At 38.2% G+C, this 23,231-nt stretch overlaps 1 protein-coding gene across 1 annotated transcript in view; it reads left to right on the forward strand.

Annotated features, from left to right (window-relative positions):
* The window catches only part of LOC132815654 (DNA topoisomerase 2-beta-like), a 179,750-nt gene that overhangs the window by 99,468 nt on the left and 57,051 nt on the right, over positions 1 to 23,231 (forward strand). Inside the window, exons 17-24 of the mRNA XM_060824642.1 lie at positions 3,523 to 3,615; positions 3,703 to 3,817; positions 8,611 to 8,732; positions 13,915 to 14,063; positions 14,466 to 14,697; positions 16,310 to 16,444; positions 17,080 to 17,280; positions 17,382 to 17,577. Coding sequence (XP_060680625.1) covers positions 3,523 to 3,615; positions 3,703 to 3,817; positions 8,611 to 8,732; positions 13,915 to 14,063; positions 14,466 to 14,697; positions 16,310 to 16,444; positions 17,080 to 17,280; positions 17,382 to 17,577 — 1,243 coding nt within the window. The remainder of the gene's footprint in view (positions 1 to 3,522; positions 3,616 to 3,702; positions 3,818 to 8,610; positions 8,733 to 13,914; positions 14,064 to 14,465; positions 14,698 to 16,309; positions 16,445 to 17,079; positions 17,281 to 17,381; positions 17,578 to 23,231) is intronic.

The raw sequence follows: 23,231 nt of genomic DNA on the forward strand, positions 1-23,231 counted from the left end.
AACTTGTCAACCTTTTAAAGAAATTGAACTAAAAAGGTTTCAAGGCAAATCTAAAACTTACAGTTCAGTCTGTAAATATAATTCTCATGGAATTCAGGGAGAACTAGCCATTTGGATACAGAACTGGCTTGAAGGTAGAAGACAGGGTGGTGATGGAAGGTTGCTTTTCAGACTGGAGGCCCGTGACCAGTGTGTGCTACAAGGATCAGTACTGGGACCACAACTTTGTCATTTACATAAATGATTTTGATGTGAGCATAAGAGGTATAGTTAGTAAGTTTGCAGATGACACCAAAATTGGAGGTGTACTGGACAGCGAAGAAGGTTACCTCAGATTACAACAGGATCAGATGGGCCAGTGGGCTGAGAAGTTGCAGATGGAGTTTAATATAGATTAATGCGAGGTGTTGCTTTTTGGAAAAGCAAATCAATGCAGGTCTTATACATCTTAATGGTAAGGTCCTGGGGAGTGTTGCTGAACAAAGAGACCTTGGAGTGCAGGTTCATAGTTCCTTGAAAGTGGAGTTGCAGATAGATGGAAGGTTGGGTTTGGTAAGCTATTCTTTATTGGTCAGAGTATGCAGTATATGGGGTTACGGCTGTACAGGATATTGGTTAGGCCACTTTTGGACTATTGTGTGCAACTCTGTCCTTCCTATCGGAAGAACGTTGTGAAACTTGAAAGGGTTCAGAAAAGGTTTACAAGGATTGTTGCCAGGGTTGGAGTATTTGAGGTATAGGGAGAGGCTGAATAGTCTGGGACTGTTTTGCATGGAGCGTCAGAGGCTGAGGGATGACCTTATAGAGGTTATAAAATCATGAGGGGCATAGATAGAATAAATAGACAAAGTCTTTTCCCTAGGGTGAGGGAGTCCAGAACTGGAGGGCATAGATTTAGGATGATAGGGGCAAGATATAAAATGGACCTAGGGGACAACTTCTTCACACAGAGGGTGGTACGTGTATGGAATGAGCTGCCAGAGGAAGTGGTGGAGGCTGTTTCAATACCAACTATTAAAGGACATCTGGGTGGTTATATGAATAGGAAGGGTTTTTGATGGATATGGGCCATGTGCTGGCAAATGGGACTAGATTAGATTAGGATATCTGGTCGACATGGACGAGTTGGACCGCAGGGTCTGTTTCTGTGCTGTATATCTCTGACTCTAAATTCAGCATAAATCCTGTATTTAAGTATTGTGTTACCGTAAAATCATAGCTGTAGGGGCAGAGATAGGAAATTCAACCTCATCAAATCTGCTCTGCCATTCAAAGTGATTGTGACTGATCTAATAATCCTTATGTCCTAGTTCCCACCTTATGCCCATAACCCTTGATTCCCTTACAGATTAAAAATCTGTCTGACTCAGCCTCGGATATACACTGACACTGCCTCAATATCTCTCTATGGCAAAGAATTCCACATCCATGACACTCTGAGAAAAACAATTCTTTCTCATCTTTGTTTTAAATTGGTGACCCTTTACCTATGAGTTTGTGTGCTCCTGCCGTAGTCTCTCCCACTTCAGAAAAATCTCTCTGTATGGGCGGCACAGTGGCTCAGTGGTTAGCTGCCTTAGTGTGTTCAATTCCAGCCTTGGGTGACTGACTTTGTGGAGTTTGCATGTTTGCCCTGGATCTGCATAGGTTTCCTCTGGGTACTCTGTTTCCTCCCACAGTTCAGATGTCCAAGTTAGGTGGATTGGTCATGCTGAATTGTCCAAGGATGTACAGGTTAGCTGAATTAGCCGTGGAAATTAAAGGGATAAAATGATGACGAGCTTATGCCTAAAACGTTAATTCTCCTGCTCCTTGGATGCTGCGTAACCTGCTGTATACTTCCAGCACCACACTTTTCGATTCTGATTTCTAGCATCTGCAGACCTCACTTGCTCTTAATTAAGGGGGTAGAGTGGCAGGCTGGGTCCTTGCTCTTCAGAGGATCATTTGCAGTCTTGATGAGCTGAATGATTCAACATCTACCTTGTTAAGCTCAGTAAGAACCTTATGTTTCAATAAGGTCTCCTCTCATTCTTTTAAATTCCAAACCTATGCAAAATCCTCAAGAAAACCCCTCCATACCTGAAAACAATCCAGTAAAACTTCTGTGAACTCCAGTGCCAGTTTATCTTTTCTTAGATAAGGGGACCAAACATCTTTCACAGTATTCCAGCTGTAGTCTAACCTATGCTGGTAAAAATTAGAGTGGTGCTAGAAAAGCACAGCAGGTCAGGCACCATTTGAGCAGGAAAATCAACGTTTCAGGCAAAAGCCCTTCATCAGGCTTTTGCCCGAAATGTCTATTTTCCTGCTTCTCAGACGCTGCCTGACCTGCTGTGCTTTTCCAGCACCATTCTAATTTTGACTCTAATCTCCAGCATCTGCAGTACCCACTTCTGCCCTGTACTGGTATAGGTTTAGCAAGGTGTCTCTTTGATTATACATTATTTGAAAATCTTGCATTTACTTTCCTTTATTAGCCATTAATTTTAATGCTAACTTTTATGTCATTCACACAAGAACTTCCAAATTCCTCTGTGCTGCAGCTTTCTGCATGTTTTCCATTTAAATAGTATTTGGCTCCTCTATTCTTCATACCAAAGTGCATAACTTCACATTTTCCCATGGTATTTTCCATCTGTCAAGTTTTTGTCCACTCACCTAACCTGGTCAATATTCCTCTGTAGAGTCTGTGTGTCATCCTCACTACCTGCCTTCCCACCTATTTTTTGTGTCATCTGCAAACCTGGTGATAGTGCATTCACTTCCCTCATCCAAACTATTCATATCATAGTGAATAATTGTGGCCCCAACACTGATCCCTTTTGGCACTCCACTAGTTTAGGATTGCCTACCTGAAACATCCCCTTTATCCCAATTTTCTGCCTTCTATTGGTTAGCTAATCCTTATTCCATACTAAGATGCTGCCCCCAAAACCATGGTTCTCATTAAGTAGCCTTACATGGGGTACCTTGTGGAGTGCCTTTTGAAAACCTAAGTATGTTGCATCTGCAGGTTCCTCAATCCTGCTGTCCTCTTGAAAGAGCATTAATAAATTTGACAAGCATGATTTCTCCTCCATGATGCTGACTGCTTGATTTGTATATTGCTGTTCCTAAATGCTGTACTATCTCATCCTCTTTAACATTATCCCAATGACAGATGTTAAGTTAACTGGCCATTATTTACATGTTTTTTGGTTTCACGTGCTGTTTGAGTAAGGGTAATACCTTGACAGTTTTCTAATTTTCTGGGACTTTTCCAGAACCTAAGAATTCTTGGATGAATGCTACAAGTGTATGACAGGCACCAGATTAATTCCAGTTTGTATTTTAATTGAGTTTACTTGTTAATTTCTTTTAATTTAGGCCATACTGTGATTAATTTTATAATTTAAAGAGTATATTTGGTAATGTACTTTTTAACAGTATTGTGATTTCATCAGTAATCAGTCAGTAGACACTGCAGCATGGTGATCCTTCCACAGTTTATCAGATGTCTTTAATGTTACAACGTCTCAGGCTTTCAGTAAAAAGAAGATAGATGATCGAAAAGAATGGCTGACCAATTTCATGGAAGACCGAAGACAGAGAAGGCTACATGGGCTGCCAGAGGTCTGTGATGTTAAATTGTACTCTTAATGGCTGATATTTTGTTCTGTTGTATTTATGGTTGTGACTTTTCAAAATCTAATTTTACAGCAATATTTATATGGAACAGCAACAAAGTACTTGACGTACAATGACTTCATCAACAAAGAATTGATCCTTTTCTCAAATTCTGATAACGAAAGATCTATTCCTTCTCTTGTTGATGGTAAGTATTTCTAATGTGAAGCTATCCTATATATAATTAAGATTTGACCTTTTTTATCTTTGTTTCCCACTTATCCAAATTGTGCCAAAAAGTGAAGCCCGTGTTGTCTTATGCATTTTTTTTAAAAATGCAATCAATCATGTTTAGTTTTAGTCATACAATCTAAAATCCCTTTTCTTGTTTCCCATTGTATCCAGCTTATTGACCTCAAATATTAGGAATATTAATGGAGGAAACATATGAATTTAGATTTGAGAAGCTGTCGATAAAATGATAAAAATTGGGTGATGTAAACGTTTTATTGTTTTGTATATAATTTAAAATCATTCTAATTTTATAAATTAGAGCGGTTTCATTTTGATAAATTTATTTTCCACTTGGTGCTAATGATTAAATATATAACTGGAATCATCCTGGTGTAGTGATGTTACTGCAGTAGTAATTTAGGTGCCCCTACTAACATTCAGGAGAGAAGAGTTCAAATCTCATTGTGGCACCCAGATTATTGTAAAATAAATATAATATGATGAAAACCATTCTCAGAAATGATCATACTACTGGGTCATTGTTTTAAAAATAAAATCTGGATCACTAATATCCTTTTGGGAAGCAGCTTACTGTCCTTAGCCATTCTGGTTTCCTTGTGACTCCAGATCCAATGCTAAGTGTTTGACTTGAAATGACCTAGTAAGTCACTCAGTTGTATCAAATGACTCCAGAAATCTTGAATAAGAACAAAAGAATTAGCATTGATCTAAGCACTGTAATGTCCTTTTCATGAACTTATGTCAAAGTTCGAAGAGCTGCATGTCGGCCTAGTCCAGCAATGGCTCAACAGTTATACCTTGCAGCAAACATCCAAGACTTCTCTGTCGCTATCCTTCGCTATGTCCTGTCTCAGTGAGAACTAAAGCAATGGAACAGTGGTATGCAGTCAAGTAGAAGGATTCTGGGAGTCCTCAATATTGACTCTGCGTCTCACAAAGTCTCATAGCATCAGGTGAAACATTAGCAAGAAACCTTTTGCTGATAACCATTGATGAATTAGTTCTCTTACATCACTTGCAAAGAAGTAGTAAGGGTAGAAAGGACAAGAAGGAGCTCTGTGTGGAAGTTCAAGGTCCATCACAGAGTGTGGCTTGGTAGCACCAATATTGACTGAGCTGGTCAGGTTTTGAAGAAGATATCTGACTTATGGCACATGATAAGGGAATCAATGAGAAGGGAAAAACATATGCTTCACTTCATTGTCAGGCATCTGTTTGTTGCAGAAGCATGCCCATGACTGATTGTTGAAGACTAACCACCACAGTTCTTGTGGAGATGAACGCCTATATTCACACAAAGGATACCCACAGCTGTTTTGAACGGCAAGACCACTCACAAAATGCAATAGATTCAGCACAGATCTAGCAGCTCAAACAGGGCATTCGTGAGGTTCTACAAAGCTTCAACAGAAGCAGAATTTTATTCAAACTGCAATCTGTAAACCTTGCCTGCCATATCTTTCCATCAAGCCTGGGATTAACTCTCCCTCAGTGAGAAGTATACAAGAACATCACTAGGCATAACTAAATACGGGATTGTGCCCTGGTAGATTGGATAGCATGTATTCTGAATAGCAGAAGCAATGTGTAATATACAGAGCTAAACAATCCCAAAACCAAGATATCAGAGTAAGCTTTGCACTCCTGCCTTGTTGTGAATGGTGGTGGACAGTTAAGCACCTAGCCAGAAGCAGCAACTCTGCAGAGACTCTCCCTTTTCTTGAGAAAGAAAAGATCTGCATTCACTGATGGCAGATCCAGCACATTGTTGTGAAGACAGGACTGAATTATTTGTCACTATGGTAAACCACAAGTGCTAAATGGAAGATCCATCTCCATCTCCTATTGAGGTCTCCAGCTTCATAGATTCCAATCTTCAACCAGTCCAATTCAGAATACTTTTTATCAAGAAGCAACAATATTTACTGGATGCAGCAACGATTGTGGACCTTGAACAATGTCCCCAGTGCTCCTGAACCACCGGGTCTTTAACTAGGTGTTCTAGTGTACCAGCAACACTGGCATGTACCCAAAATTGTGCAAAATTGCTCAGCTGTGGTCTGTTCAAAAAACAGAGCAATTGCATTCGTGCCTGCTGTGTCAATTTCTTTGGAGTCATCAGCAAAGTTAAAGAAGATCCTGTCAAAATTGTTATTAGGTAGCACCTACTTGGCCATAATCTACTGACTGATGCTCAGTTTGGGTTCTGCCAAGGCTAATTCACTCCTATCCTGCATTACTGACTAGGTCCAAACACACACAAGCGCTAAATTTCAAAGTTGAACTTAGGGTGATTGCCCTTGGATCAGTGCAGCTTTTGACCAAGTACAGATGAAAGAATTGCAGCAAAATCATGTTGATGGGAATTGGAAAGAATGTTCTCCGAACAATTAGTGTCACGCCTAGCATAAATGGTCCTGTTGTTAAGTGCCACTAATATCAGCTGTAGAACATTATCACAGAGGCTCCTCAGCAGTGTCGCGGACGCAACTATCTTCAGTTGCAGTGCCAATGACCTTCCTTCAATTATAAAGTCAGAAAAAGAGATGGTTGCACAACAGTCAGTATTGTTCACAACTGTAGAAACTGAAGCAGTTTAAACTTAGATACATAAATATAGGTTGATAAGAGAAATTAACATTTATCCCAGTCAAGTGGCAGGTAATTTGTGCCAGGAGAAATTTCTTCACCCAGGGTGGTGAGCCTGTGTAATTATCTGCCAAAGAGAGTCATTGAGGCCAAAATATTGAATGTTTCCTTCAGGAACGATTTGTATATAGTTTTTCGGGCTAAAGGGTATTGGGAGAAAGCGGGAACAGTGTACTGAGTCAGATGATCAGTCATAATCATATTGAATGGCAGCGCAGGCTCAAAGAGTTGAATTGCAGTGTTCTGCTCATATCTTTTATTTTGTGACCATCCCTAACAGGGAGAAGTAAATAGAATTAGAATTCCTACAGTGTAGAAACAGGCCTTTCGGCCCAACAGGTCCACACCGACCCTCCGAAGAGTATCCTACCCTATATTTACTCTTAACTAATAACCCCCACCACGGGCAATTTAGCATGGCTATTTCACCTAACCTGCATGTTTTTGGATTGTGGGAGGAAACCGGAGCACCTGGAGGACACTGGGAGAATGTGCAAACTCCACACAGGTAGTCGCCTGAGGTGGGAATCGAACCTGGGTCCCTGGCACTGTAAGGCAGCAGCGTTAGGCACTGTGCTGTCTTTTGAATAATTTTTTGTAATAATCTTTTGACATTGCTGTTACTAAATCCAGAACATCTCCAATCTGGGGATTACTCTTGACCAGAAACTTGACAGGGCTAGCCTTATAAACATGGCAACAAGAGGAGAATATAGACTAGGGATTCTTTGGCAAGTAGCTCACTTACAGTTTTAAAGCTTGTCCACTAATTACTAAACCCAAATCAGGAGTGTGAGCTGTTCATTATTTGCAAGGATGAGTAGAGCTCCAGCAACCCTCGAGGTGGTCACCATAATTCAAGACAAAACAATCTACTTGATTGGTACCCCACCCTCATCTTAAATGTTCACTGTCTTTATTTCCGATACCCAGTGGCAACAATGTTTACTGTTTACATGGTGCATGCAGCAGCTCACCAGTTTCAGTAGTTTCAATAGTACCTTCCAAACTTGTGGCATTTGCCTCCCAGAAGGATAAGGGCTGCAGACATTTTAAAAAAAACACTGCTGACAAGTTCTCCTCCAAGTCACAAATCATTCTAACTTGGAACTAAATTGTTTCCTTCACTATCGCAATCAAAATCCTAGAACCCCTTCCTTAACAGCACTGGCGATGTACCTATACCACATGGACTTCAGCAGCACCTTATCATCACCACTTCTCAGAATCTTGGATGGGCTATAAATGCTGATCTTCAACACTGACCGTGTTCCATGAGTTTATAACACGATACAGCAGAATTTGTACACTTAGATATTTTTCAATCCTTCCTATGTCTGAAGAAGGCCCACCCTTCTCTTGAAATTTTCTAGTTTTTACTAATTTATTAAATTGTGTAGGAAGCCTTTTATTAACTGGCACCTATTGGACCAAGACTGTACAGGCCCTATAGTGTGAAAACAGGCCCTTCAGCCCAACAAGTCCACGCCGACCCTCTGCAGAGAAACCCATCCAGCCCATTCCCCTGACTAATGCACTTAACCTTATAGGCAATTTTAGCACAGGCAATTTTAGCACAGCCAATTCACCTAACCTGCACATCTTTGGACTGTGGGAGGAAACCGGAGGAAACCCACGTAGACACGGGGAGAATGTGCAAACTCCACACGGACAGGGGCCCGGGCCCGAACCCGGGTCCCTGGTGCTGTGAAGCAGCAGTGCTAACCACTGAGCCACTGTGCCACCCCCTTGATCAAATATTCTAATTATCAATAGGATGACATAGTTAATATAACAACATATACTGTAAATAATTGAAATGTAATGCAGGGAGCATACACGTTACTGTTATACATTATTTACAGAATAAATCACCTAAATAATAATGCAGCTTTGTCCAAAGAAAACTTACTGGTAGAAAGCCTTCTCTCTCGCACCTTCAACTGACTACTCAGTTGTCACAAAGATTGCATTGGTACAGTAACCGCCTGGTATTGAGGTATATGATTTTTGCTGGTTTATTGAGATTGCCAGTTCATAACATGCTGGTTAAAACAAAGTTTCCTATATTGTAACAGTTGTATAAATTTGTTTCAGGCTTAAAACCTGGGCAACGCAAAGTCTTATATACATGCTTCAAAAGAAATGATAAACGAGAAGTTAAGGTTGCTCAGTTGGCAGGATCAGTGGCTGAAATGTCGGCTTATCACCATGGTGAGGTAAGTACAAACACATCTATTCTGCAGTTATAGTTCATATCAAATAACAATTTGACCTGTTTTGAAGTTTGTTTTTGTATGTGCCTTAGCCCCAAATGCAGAGGTAAATTCAGACTGCAATAAATAAGCTGCTTCACGTAGACAGCCATGAACTTCTCGACGAGAAGGATTTTTTCAGAGGAAGAGGTTCTTAGAGGCTAAGAAAAGAGAGAACACCCATGAGGGTGGACTTTGTGGTGGGGTAGGACCATGCAGGAGAATTTTATAGGTCCCAGTATTTCTAAACCTGCAGTGCATAAAATTATTCCTATAATTCCTGAAGTTACATCTTTATTCAAGGGTTTTTAAAGTATATGCATTATGTTTTTTTTATCAGCAGTCTTTGGGCTTTTGCAACATTTTCTACATAAGTGGGCTTTTCATGTTAAGTTACTAATTTTGTAGTAATCAGCGACGAACTTCACCCCATATGAAAGCATCCATGTGCAATTAACTTTGGTGGTATATGGAGTTAGACTAAAGTGGAACAATTAATTTGATGCATTCTGTTTATTGTGGATGTACTATTTTCAGAAATGTTGAGCAAGGACCTGAGCACTCATTTATAGATTTTTGGAGTTAACCTGTTTATGGCTGGTGATGGCTAACCTGGCAGCAATCATGTCCAAGATCTATTGCTTATGATCTTCGTTAGAGAAACCATATGATCATGTCATTGTGACACCAGTGAAACTTTGAATAAGATGTAGTTCTTAGGAATAGATTGCCAAGTATCCTGTAAAAGTATTGGTAGAACAGCTTCAAAGTTTTAAGTCTGTTGAAGGATGATGTTGTAGGCTTGGTGTGAGAAAATTAGTCTCATTTTCTTAATTGGATTGTCAAATAGAAGCCACTTCTTCATTAAGGCTAAAATCTCAAAAAAAAACTTAGTCTAACAGTTCTTTCAGTGCCAGATATATTGTTGTTGATACATGCCAGTTAGCTTAACATCTGTAATAGGGAATATGTAATAAAGCTGTTATTGAAGAGATTAGTTTAGAGCACTTGGTAATTGGGTAATCAACGTGGTTTAAAGAAAATGCAATCATGTTTGATCAGTCTATTGCAGTCCTTTGAAAAGATGGCTCTTGATGTGGGTAAATGAAAACTGTTGGATATACTGTACTTGTTTCCAGAAGGTATTTGATAATGTATTGCATTATGGAAAACAAAAGCTTATCTGTAAAAGCTAGCATATTGGAATGGTTAAAAACATGAGCGGCACAATGGCTCAGTGGTTAGCACTGCTACCTCGCAGTGTCCGGGACCTAGGTTCAATTTCAGCCTTAGGCGACTGTCTGTGTGGAGATTGCACATTCTCCCCATATCTGAGTGGGTTTCCTCCAGGTGCTCCGGTTTCCTCCCACAGTCTAATGATGTGCAGGTCAGGCTAATTGGCCATGTTAAATTGCCCATAGTGGTAGGTGCATTAGTAGGGGAATGGATGTGGGTGGGTTACTCTTCGGAGGGTCGATGTGGACTTGTTGGGCCAGATGGCCTGCTTCACACTGTAGGGAATCTAATTTAAATCTAAAAGATTAGCTGACTAAGAGGAAGTAGTGTAGGTATAAATGGATCTTTTACAGGTTGGCTTGAGGTAAGAATTGTTATGTCACAAGGATTGGTGTTGGGATCTCAACTGTTGACAATTTCTATAAATGATGGATGAAACGATGGAAGAAATGGTTGATCTATTGCTGATGGTGCAAAAATAAGCAGGAAAGTAAGCTGTGAAGAGGGCAAAATGAGGTGACAAAAGGCTGTACAATATGTTAAGTTACAGAGCAAAGATGCAGTCGGGCGGCACAGTGGTTAGTACTGCTGCCTCACAGTACCAGAGACACGGGTTCAATTCCCGCTTCAGGCAACTGTCTGTGTGGAGTTTGCACATTCTCCCCGTGTCTGTGTGGGTTTCTTCAGGATGCTCCAGTTTCCTCCCACAGTCCAAAAAATGTGCAGGTTAGGTGAATTGGCCATGCTAAATTGCCAGTAGTCTTAGGTGAAGGGGTAAAAGTCGGGGAATGGGTCTGGGTGGATTGCTCTTCGGGGGGTCGGTGTGGACTTGTTGGGCCGAAGGGCCTGTTTCCACACTAAGTAATCTAATCAATCAAATCTAATCAATCTAATCTAATCTAATTAAATGAAATATAATATGGGAAAATGTGAAATTGCCTATTTTGTCAGGAAAGGTAAAAGAGAAGCGTTTTATCTCGATGAGAAATTGCAGAGCACTGAGTTGCAAACAACTCAGTGTCCTAGTGCATGAATCTCAAAAGGTTAGATGAGGGTACATGAAGTATGAGGAATACAAATAGAATTTTATCCTTTATTGTGAAGGGAATGGAATATAAAAGTAGGCGAGTGTATGGTGCCAGAAAAGCACAGCTGGTCATGCAGCATCCGAGGAGCTGACGTTTCAAGCATAAGCCCTTCATCAGGAATGAGTCTTGTGGCCGGGGGGGTTGAGAGATAAAAGGGTAGGAAGTGGGGCTGGGGGGAAGGTAGCTGAGAGTGCAATAGGTGGGTGAAGCTGATAGGTCAGAGAGGAGGATGGAGCTGATCGGTGATAAGGAAGATGGACTGGTAAAGAGGGCAGTGCTGAGGTGGAAGGTTGGGGGATGGGAAATGAGGAAACTGGTGAAATCTACATTGATCCTGTGTGATTGGAGGGTCTCAAGGTGGAAGATGAGGCATTCTTCCTCCAGGCATGGTAAGGGTTTGGTGATGGAGGAGGCCCAAGACCTGCATGTCCTTAGGGGTGTGGGAGGGGAAGTTAGTGGGGTTGCTTCGTGCGTGTGTCCTGGAGATGTTCTCTGAAGCGTTCTGCAAGTAGGTATCCTGTCTGCGCAGTGTAGAAGAGACAGCAACAGATAAAATAAATGACGTGTGTGGGAGTGCAAGTAAATCTCTAACGGATGTAGAAAGCTCCTTTGGGGTCTTGGATGGAGATGAGGGGAGAGGTGTGGGCGCAGGTTTTGCAAGTTTTGCGGTAGCAGGGGAGGGTGGGTTCGTGGGGGTCGTGGACCTGACAGAATTGAGGAGGGAATAGTCTTCGTGGAATACAAAAGTAGGCTATTCATTTATGCTAGGCACTGACGAGTCTGTATATTTGAAGAATTTGTGCACTGTATCGATTACTTTATTTAAGCAAGAGTGTAAATGAGTTGGTAACCGTTCAGAAAAGGTTTAGTGGATTATTATCTGAAAATGTGGGGTTGTCTTCTGCGGAAAGATTTGACAGGTGAGACTTGAATCCACTAGATTTTTGAAAAAGTAAAAAATGACTTGATCTAAGCATATATGATCCTGATAGTTATTGAGAGCGAAGATGTGGAAAGGATTCTTCTACTTGCAGGAGAATTTAGAACTGGAATTCACTTTAGAAATTAGTAGCCACCCATTTAAAATGAGATATGATGAAATTTTATCTTAAAGCAACATAAGTTCCTGGCACTGTCATTTTGAAAAGTGGATGTAGTTTCCTAGAATACTTCTGGTTTAGAAATAGATAGGTAGATTCTTGTTAGGCAAAGGGTGAAAGATTATTAGATGTAGGTGAGAATGTGGATTTCAGACTATGCTCAGATCAGCCATGGTCATAATATTGAATGACAAGAGCAGGCCTGAAAGTCATACTTCTGTTAGAGTGTGTTCATTCATTTCTTCTGTGTGTGCCATGTTTAATGCCTTTTTTAAAACTGAAAATGCAACAATTTAAAAAGTTATGCCAGCTCATGTGACTCATAATTAGATTGAATGTTTCAGAATAAAGTAGTTCGCTGGATGGCTGGTTATCAACACTGTGTGATGCCAGCATCGTAGGTTCCATCCCTGCACCCTGAAGTTACCATGAAAGATTGTCCTTCTCAACCTCTCCCCTTGCTTGACGTATGGTGACCTTCTGGTTAAACCACCAACAGAGGTGCCTCTCTAATGAGGGAGCAGCTGTATGATCTGGCAAGACTATGTCGACTTCTTTGTGTTTTACTCAAAGGTGGTGTAGAAAAATCAACTAAAATCTGTAAAGTAGGACTGCTTTATACAGAATGCAAAGAGAATTGCAAGATGTACCTCTGATGCCAAGGCAATTATGTTTTTCAAAGTTTACCTTTCTTGACTTTCTTCACTGCTCATTTCCCCCTCAAATGGAATTTATAAACTCGTGTAAATGTTGAAATTTTGAGACTCAGTGTTTTAGGCAAAGAAATTAATGGGTTAACTTTTGCATAGAAAATTGGGAAAGCCATTGGTCAAGCAACAGGAACATCTGACTTGCACACTCCTAAATTGAGTGGCTAGAAACCTTTGAAATATTCATTGCTTCTAATCGTAGTTCCAGGGTTTAATCCTTTTTTCATTAAGCAGGTAGTTAATACATCAATGTTTTTTTTGAACTTGAACTTTGAACTGCATGTGGAACTCCAAATCTTTTGGATAGAGTAAGCACTCCATTAAATAAAACTGATCCACGTTTTCTGTGCTGATGGATTGTTAATGACAGTAATGACCCATGGTGCTCTCATCAAAGTGCTGGAGGGGCATTGAATTCTTCATCAGGTTATGCTTCTGCTTAAAGAAGTTTCCTCTGAGCCCCACAGCTGGGGAGAGGAAGCCATGGCATTGGTTAGACCTGTAGTTTCACTGCTGCTCGAGTGGTCACAGGAAGGAAAAGAACGGCTGCCTCATTGGTTCTGACTGCATTTCATGGAGTTTGTGTTCATAAGTACTGTCTTATTTGATAATGAATTAAAGCATGTCTCAAATAAATGATTTTTTTGGCCAAAGAATGGGTTAAAAACTGTTGTTAATGGTGGATTAAAATCCATAAATTGAGGGAAATTTAGAATTGAAAGAGATTTCAGAGGATTGTAGATCTTGAGTTTATGTAGAGCAACAAGGCCATTGAGGAATCTTGTAACCAAGGATATAAATTGATGCGTTGTCATTCCGCATCCATATGGATGATGAGTGAATGCAACTTAGTGAAATTAGGAGCATAACACAGTGATGGCATCTTTTAGAAGAATGACAGCATGCATTGAAAATGTGAAATTAAATACTTGGGAATGTTGTCAATGAAGTTTTAGTTGCATACACCATGTATTGGCATTTTTACAAACCGAACTATCGCATTCTTTTACAGCAAGCACTTATGATGACCATTGTAAACTTGGCACAAAACTTTGTAGGAAGTAACAATATAAGTCTGTTGCAGCCAATTGGCCAGTTTGGTACCAGACTACATGGTGGCAAAGATGCTGCTAGTCCTCGATATATTTTCACTATGTTAAGGTGAGTGGAGAAAACTATTTAGCGATAGTTTAGAAAGATAAATATTGACATGTAAGAGACAGATTAGTGTTGCACCATTACATTTCTCCTTAAGCTCCTAAAGCACCAACCAGTCTTTTCGCTATAATACTGGCCGATCTGTGTTGTTCTAGAATTCAAAGTATTCTGTTTTATTTTTATGTTGCAATTTACTAACTTGTTGCTTTTGCATTTCTTTAATATTGTCTTTTACATATTTTTAAAACAATTGTACTTTTAAAATGTTTCTGTAACTCTGTAAAAATATTTTTTCAAAACTTCAATCAGTGTCAATATGCAGTTAATTTACAGTATAGTGGTTAATTTTTCTGACTAATCATTGAATTCTTTTAATTTTGTTACATTTATTGCACTTGTTTTTAGTCCATTGGCACGTTTGCTTTCCCCTCAAATGGATGACAATTTGTTGAAGTTCCTTTATGATGACAATCAGCGTGTCGAACCAGAGTGGTACTGCCCCATAATTCCTATGGTTCTTGTTAATGGAGCTGAAGGTATTGGTACAGGATGGGCTTGTAGAATTCCGAATTATGACGCCAGGGAGCTCGTCAACAATGTTAGGCGGATGCTTGATGGCCTGGATCCCCTACCAATGGTAAACTGGATATTTGTGAATATTTTAAAAAATTATTATCTTGTATTTTAAGAAATTAATGTGTTTCTTACATGTGTAAAATGTGTGTTTTACGTAACATTCAACGAGTGCAACATTTTGTTCAAGGAAGTGTTTCAGGTAACCAAAGCACAAATTGCATGTAATGGGTAAAATTGGTCTACGCTAGTATCATTGTGTGCTGAGCAGGCATTATATTTTACACCACATCTCTCTTCATCTCGATTGACTTCCACAGACATATGGAAGTCTTAGTGTCTTAATTTTTTTTGTCCAAAAGCAACTGTGAGGTAAGAAAAGGCCTTTTCACACAGTATGTTTCGGCTCTTGAACGCATTGTCTGGAAGTGTGCTGATGACTGGTTCAATTGATGCATTCAAGAGGGCATTGGGTATTTACTTAAATAGAAGCAATGTATGGGATTGTGGGGAAAAGACAAGAGATTGGCAGCAAATTGAAATGCTAAGAGATGCAAAGCAGGCATGAGGTTGAATGGCCTCTTTCTGCACTGTAACTTGTGATTCTATGGCAGCTGATGTTATAGCTGCTTATTTCTGACAACCTAGTTAATTCTTTTCATAAAGTGATGAACTTAACCAAGATCTACTTTACCTTTAAGACTGAAGTTTTAATGCATTGTTTTTTTGTAATTGAAAATCAAGTGTCTAATTAAAATCAAGTGCCACTTGTGGAGCTGTGGCATCACACTGAAGTTATGTTATGGTTATGTCCTGTTCCAGAGACTTAAGCAAGCAATCTAAACAAATATTTCACTATTATAAAATTGTTCACAAAATACTGCAGACGACAGTGATTTGAAATAAAGACGGTATGTAAAAGGGAAACATGTCAAGCCTGACAATGTCTATGGAAGATTTTGGACGAAGTCATTTGGACTTGAAATCTTCTCTTTCTCTTTCCATATGTGCTACCACAGCTGCAGAGTTTCTCTATTGCTTACTTTTTTTTACTTGGAATACTTTACTGCATGTGATGCCATTGTGGGATGAGATATTAAACTGAGGCCTCATCTGCCAACTCAAGTTAACCTAAAACGTTCTAAGTACTTATCCTGGAGGAACAGGCAGTTGACCTTGTGTCCTGTAAATCTCCCTTAATGACTGTTAATAAAACTGATTATTTGATCGTTTATTTCATTATTGCATATTGAATTTCATGTAAAAATTAGCTTGTTTATATTTTTTACTTTCTGACAGTGTCAACACTGGTTGTGAAGTATTTTGGGGTGTGTTAAAATTGTATTAGGCATAAATTATTTCCCAGTTTGTTCGTTTATTAATCTTTTATTATAGCGAAATTGTCTCTCGTAAATCAAATGTTAAGCTCCTGAAGTATTTAAATGTATTGAGATCTTATTTGAGTGACACTATTAATTTGAGATAAAATTAGATTATTTATTCATGACATCAGCATATTGTTCTTGTATATTTTTAACATTCACTTATTAATGCTTATGATGTGCTAAATCTTGTTGACTTAGAAAACAAAATTGCACTGTCTTCACTAATCCTGCAAAGGCCAGATGTGAGCTACAGAGTTAATTTTCATTTTTATGTTTTTTTTGAATCTCTAGCTTCCAAGCTACAAGAATTTTAAAGGAACAATTCATGAAGTGGGGCAAAATCAATATGTCGTCAGTGGTGAAATCTTGGTTTTGGATCGAAATACAATAGAAATTACAGAACTGCCAGTTAGGACCTGGACACAGGTAGAGCACAACTTTGAATTGAGTATTAATTTGGAAACCATTCAGATATTCATGAAGTCAGGAGCTTCACATGACAATATGGATGTATTGATGCTACTCTTATTTCTATATTCTATATTCTCTCTGAAGTAATGGTTCAGCTGAACGTACCATAAAGCTGTGGGTGATCACCTTCGTGGGTTGAACTGTTAGTTTCACAATATATGAGATTAATTAATTAAAAGTTTTATTTCTTTTATATGTGCCTGGTAAATTAACTGACCAGGGCCCTTGATCATGCCTTTATGACAGAACTCTAAGTCTGCACTTTAATCTATTAGCAATAATTCAGAAATGTTTCAGAGTATAATACTAAAGGACAATTTTAGGATATATATTTTCTTCATAAAATGTATTTGCGGTTGTGGATAAGGATATCAGTGCTTCCATATTATGACATATTTATTCAGCTGTGTAATTCTTAACTCCTAGTAAAAAGCAGTTCATTAAAATTAGCTTACATTTCTGACTGAAAATGTGTCCCTACTAGCTAAAAATATTTTAGGATGTCTTGTGCCTACTTAGTGCAACTATCTTTTTTGAAAAGATGTTCCTTTTTATATTCTGATGAATACTTAGCCTTTATTTCTATATAGGCATACAAAGAACAAGTCCTTGAACCAATGCTTAATGGGACAGAAAAGACACCAGCTTTGATAAATGACTACAAAGAATATCATACTGATGCTTCAGTAAAATTTGTTGTAAAAATGTCAGAAGAGAAACTTGCACAAGCAGAAGCTGCTGGCTTACATAAAGTGTTCAAACTACAAACGACGCTCACTTGCAACTCAATGGTAGTATTCTTTCTTAAACTTTACATAGATGTTACATATTTTTAAATGCTAGATGCATTTTTTAAAATGTTCAAATGGCAATAACATTATGATAATTGCAGGTACTATTTGATCATATGGGTTGCTTGAAGAAGTACGAAACTGTACATGACATCTTGAAGGAGTTCTTTGATCTGAGGTTGCATTATTATGGCCTCAGGAAAGAGTGGTTATCAGGAATGTTTGGAGCAGAGTCTGCAAAGCTGAACAACCAAGCTCGCTTCATTCTAGAGAAAATACAAGGAAAGATTACAATTGGTAAGGATTTTTAAAAAAAGAACAAAATGTCAATAGATTGTCAATGGACTGAATTTTGTGCAGTAGTAGGTGGTTGTGTCTTGGTTGGCTGTTGTATTTCTGGCCAATGGTACTACTAGTCGGAGTAATGCATTCATATGTAGATCATTAGAATATTGCATTTAACCTTGCATGCAAAGCAAACTATAGTAAGGTCATCACAGCCAGAGGAACATGTTGGAGAAGGGGTTCTAGGACATTTAGAGTAAGCTTAACTTTTTTTTAATGTTGCTATAAACCTCATTCCCCAAAAGTGGTAATTCTATTTAATGTTCACACAGGAAACACCAAACCATTTGTAAGCAGCAGATTTTAGGTAGTGACTTTTGCAGTCACTACGTCTCTCCCTTTACACTTCATATTAGACAAACAGTATGTATGTGGAAAGGCAGCCTTTGCATTGATGGCATGATATCAGGGATGTAGCTGAGTAACTGCTGGTGGATCAGTGTACACAATTAATGGGATATCCATCTCCTGCATTGTAGAAACACTTTATTGGCAAGTAAAATCATGCTCACTTATTTGAGCACATTTTTAATTTAATTAATTTAGCTATATGTTCATTAGAGTTTTACATGAAACTCTTAATCTGTCAATCAAGGTCATGAAAGAAGTGGGTGCTTCCAATCTGTCTTTTTAAAAATGTATTCTTCTGTGTGATGTGACCAATGCCTGCATTTGTCACCCATTCCTATCGGTTCTTGAATTAAGTGGCTTGCTAGTCCATTTCAGAGTGCATTTAAGAATCAACCATATTGTTACAGGTGTAGAAACAAATGTAAAACCATGCAAGGATACCAGATTTCCTCCCTAACAACATTAATGAAGCAGATTCCTTTTTTCTTTGGTAAGAATTGACAGTTTTATGGTCACTATTATTTAAAGCCCTCCTTGTTAACACCCAGGGAATGTACCATTTTAGGAAAACTGTTCTACAGACTAGTGAGGTTACAGCCTCATATAGTTGTACTCGCTCACTGATGATGCCCCAGATTAACATAATTATCATTCCTGGGTATGTCCAATCTAATTTGCAGGAAAGGCCAAAAGAATTGAGGCACAGTGTTATACAATCCTGAGCAGTTGCCTGAGAGTCCGCAACATTGACTCTGAAGCCCATTCACTACTTCTGAAATTCTGAAGCATTGCTACCGCATCACTGTCTCTTCTCCTCCTCCCATTAATCAAACACCCTACTTCCACTTATCAAATAACCAATTAGCCTACAGTCCATTCAGATGACTTCTGCACTTGGGATTACTGTCTTATTTGCAATCTGTTCAATTATTCTTGCATCCAGCAACATAAAGGATCTTCGTCAAAGCCAAACCCTTTTACTGGTCTGAGTGCTATGTTCTGAAGTCTTTATGTCCAGACACCTGGAAGTAATTATGAAGGGCTAAGTATGGATTCAGCTTAATGTTTACTGAGGGGCTTAATGCTTGAATTGGTTAATTAATTAAACTTAAGTAAGTCAGAGCTCTAACATTAAGGGACTTTTGCAGAGGGTTCCAGGCACTGGAACAATTGCCCATCAGTTCCCTCAGAGTAAGCTGCGTCAGGATTTCCTTATTGTCCCAATCCACAACTCAAGTTTACACAGGTACATTGACTGTCTGGTGTTGGCATATCTGGGTTATTAAATATGATCTTTTATGATTGTCAGTTATAACCAGGTAGATTGCTGAACAATATTTCCAGTTTCTGAAGGTGTTAAAATGTCTACTTGCTAATGTTTATTTAGCTTGTAGAAAAATGTAAACTGAATTATCTGGGACAAGTCCCCAAACTTGGTGAGAGGCATGAGCAAGACAAGTATATTTGGGTTTTGGAAGCTACGGATTGTGATGGGGACATGGGGTGAATGTTCACTGTAGTGCACTAACAGATAATATCTGCTCCAAGAATTTTCTCAATGAGGCTTTAGAATTTCCTCTGTTCTCTAAACCAGAAGATTTTCCAACTTTGCATTCTTTCTAATTCTCTCTTCCTCCACAATCAGTTTGATTCTGCAGATATTTTCAGTACACCTCAGGAGAGCATGTGTTTCACAGTTGTAAGAAAAGTTATTACCTCATTATACAGTACAATACCTTTTCTGGAATTCCTCAATTGCACCAAAAATGACTAAACTCTAACAAGGCATTGGCATTGTCACCTGACTCTCACCTACTGTTTGCGCTCCCAAAGCAAATCTTTTGACTTTGCTTTAAAAAAAGTTGTTTGTGTGCCCCATGTTCTTCAATTCTTTGCATAATATACTTGTTATTTTCACTCTGCATTGAATTTGTAAAGAACCTTTGGTGAGAATATTAAATGGGAATTGTTAAATAACCATTCTTGTAAAATATTGCCATTGTCTCCAAAGTTAATTTGCTCACAGTGCTTCTCACATTTGGAAAAGTTGGTTTATTTTACCTTATTTGGATTGTTTTCTTAGTTACTAATTTACTTTTCAATTCTAAATGATGCCGTATCTACACACAGGGAACCTTCGATATTTGCACGACACATTTCAAAGCAATTCACCTATTCATTATTCCTTTTTCTACCTGCAAAGAACTTGATGCAAGATCCACTATATTTTCGTTACAGAAAAGTGTTGACCATGCAATCAAGTTAGGTTCCAGCTTAGAGAGTAGAGGTTCAGTTTTACTTTGTGAAATTGCTCAGTACTACCTTAGATCTAGTCCTGCCTTACTGTTTGTATTTCTAAGTAAATGTGATAAGACAAAAGCACATTGAAGAACTTTCTGGCTTTTTAGTTAGATTTGATCAGGTTTTGCTATTAAAACCCAAACATGTAAAACAGATGATGTGATAAACTGTTGAAGTATTTTAAGTTCCCATTCATAGTTATGAAGTAACATTAGTTTGAAAAAACTACTGTTTCTCATAAAGAGGACCCATCTGTGAGTTGTGAATCTCCAAACAAGTTACAGCAAAATTGTTTGAGAACCTCTTGGATATCTCCTCTGATATAATTTTTAAAGATCCTGTTTTTATAGTCACATATGAAAAACTTAAGTGTTTAAATTTTGCTTATATTTTGTATGTTCTAACCTGAACTATAGTTTTCTTATTCAGCTAATTTGAAACTAAACTATATAATGTTGCTTCATTATTTAAGATAGACTTGTTTGCCTCAATGCTGAAATAGTCTCGTGTGACCTCTAATATTGAGAATAATACTCAAGAATACGTAAAACCAAAATAGTTAATTGGCACAAAATGTAATTGCAATGATGTAAGATTAATGTGTGGATTTTGCTTTAGTATTGAAAAATGCATTGTCATAATGCCTCTAAATTTAACAGCAATCTCCTGAAGTCTGCACGTGAGCCATTGGATATGGAAATCCAGAGGTTGCAGCCAATGATTCTCTATTTCCCCATAAGATGCACTGTTATCATCTCCCTAAACTGCAGGTTTCCCTCAAAGTCTCTCACCATCTTGACTTGTACGGTATTGTTGCTATTTTACCTAAAGTCTGAGAACTCCTTCTCTAACATCATGAGCAATTCAAGATAGCTCACCAGTAGCTTCTCAATACAAGTTGGATAAATGCTGGCCTTGCTTGTGACAGTCACATCTCATGAATCATTTTAAAATCAAGTAGAAATCAATTAAGTGATGAGCATGTACCATTTTTTATAATGTTGATCTTGCTGTATTTGATGTGGCAATGAGCTGCTGACACTATATTACCACGATCCTGTATGGCCACCTATTTGTGCCTCTGTAACATTGCTTGATTTGTCCCTGCCTCAGCTCAGCTGTCAATTAAGTTCTAATCCATGTCTTTGTTACCTCTACAGTCAACTATTCTAATACACTCGTGGGTGGATGCCTACTTTCTACCTCTGTAAAATTGACTTAACACATCTCTGTTGCCTGTGTCCTAATTTGTGATCAGGTGGGCCCACTTGTTATCGTTTAGTGCCCAGTTGATGTTCGTATTTGATGAGCCAGATTCCATCCAGGAACCTGGCTGAAAAGATCATAATCCTTAAAGTTTTGTGATCAAAGTGATCTTTTATTGAAATATAAGCACGCGATGTTGCGATGTGTTTTAACAAAGCAAAACTAAAGTTTATAAACAACAGAAATGAAGATGAACAAGAGAAGGAAAACACTATTTTGTTTTAATCGATTCAAAGATTTTTAAACGGATTAGAAATAAACCAAGCAAACTTTATAGTTTGAACAGAAAGAACAGCTTTGTGTTGGAAACAGCACGCAATAATACATGCTAGAAAATTGTTGCAATTCTAAGAACATTCATTGCTGTACTTATAGCAAGATCCCCTCATTTCCATATGAGGGAGAAATTTTTAATTTGAAGTAATTAAAATTTGAATTCATCTGCTGGAACTGTAGAAATCTTAATTCTGGAACATAATTAGTAATACTTAAGTCTCCTTTCAATGCTGTGCCATCCCTGAAGCAACTTAATGCCATTCCCCCTTTTTCTGAAAAAAATCATCTAGCACTCTACTACTCTTGCACTGACTGGCAACACTGCAGTATGGGATTTATAATCATTTTTTATTTTCAAATCATTTCATTACTTTGAATTCTTTTTCTTAGGAATACTGCGTAAGACATTTAATGAGTTCTCAGTACTTTCAAGCTTGATGCGTGCTTTTCTCTTGAATCACTTCCCAGCACAGACTAAAACTTAGTCTGCCAAGTTCTTCCCTCCAGCTAATTGGGTAGTTTCTGATGAATTGTGGGTAATTTAATCATTTGGAATTATGGATATTGTTTTTAAAAGTCAATTCTTAACACCAAAAACACATGCAAGGCTATATGGTTTTCCTTAGCATTTCAAGAACCTAAATGGTTTTATGCATGTATATGTTATAAATGTCAGTTTCATTGCACTTGTAGCATGTTTGATTCCCATATCAGCCCTGAATGCACTGACTTGCATTGATTACTGATTAAGCAGAGTCTTGAATTTGAATTTCTCATTTCTGTTTACAAATCCCTCCAAGGCCTTGCCTCTTTTCATGACTAATTTCCTCTAGCAAAATCTAGAAGATACTTGTGCACCTCTATTACAGCCTCTTATACATTCTTGACTATTTCGTCACCTTTGATAGCTATATCTTTTTGCTAAGCCCCAAGCTCTGGAATTCTCTTTGTATCTCTTCTTCTGTTTACCACATTTTCCTCCTTATAGCAATTTTTGAAACTTGTTTAGTTAAACTTATGGTCATCCGACTTAACATATCTCTTTATGTGGCTAATCTTGCGAAGCATTTACAGAAATGTTGTAATTTTAAAGATGCTATATAAATAGAAGTTGGTATAAAAAAAACCTTTGAAATGTTCACAACTTTTTAAATAGTTTAATACCTTCATGATCATTGTTGAAATCTTCAGTGTTTGAAAATTGTATCTTTAATTTTATTTTCTGAAATGTCAAATTTCTCATTGATAAATCATTTAAAATGTATTTTTACTCATAAAATTCATATTTTAGGATTTTTATTTCAATTTTACTAATTATTTTGCTCACGAATTATAATTTGGATGAAAAATTGTGCTGTTTTTACATCCTGGTTTGCTGTCCTGAGAATACCTCAGTGTGATTAGTCACTTTC

The sequence above is a fragment of the Hemiscyllium ocellatum genome, chromosome 5 (genome assembly GCF_020745735.1).
Source record: "Hemiscyllium ocellatum isolate sHemOce1 chromosome 5, sHemOce1.pat.X.cur, whole genome shotgun sequence".
NCBI lineage: Eukaryota > Metazoa > Chordata > Chondrichthyes > Orectolobiformes > Hemiscylliidae > Hemiscyllium > Hemiscyllium ocellatum.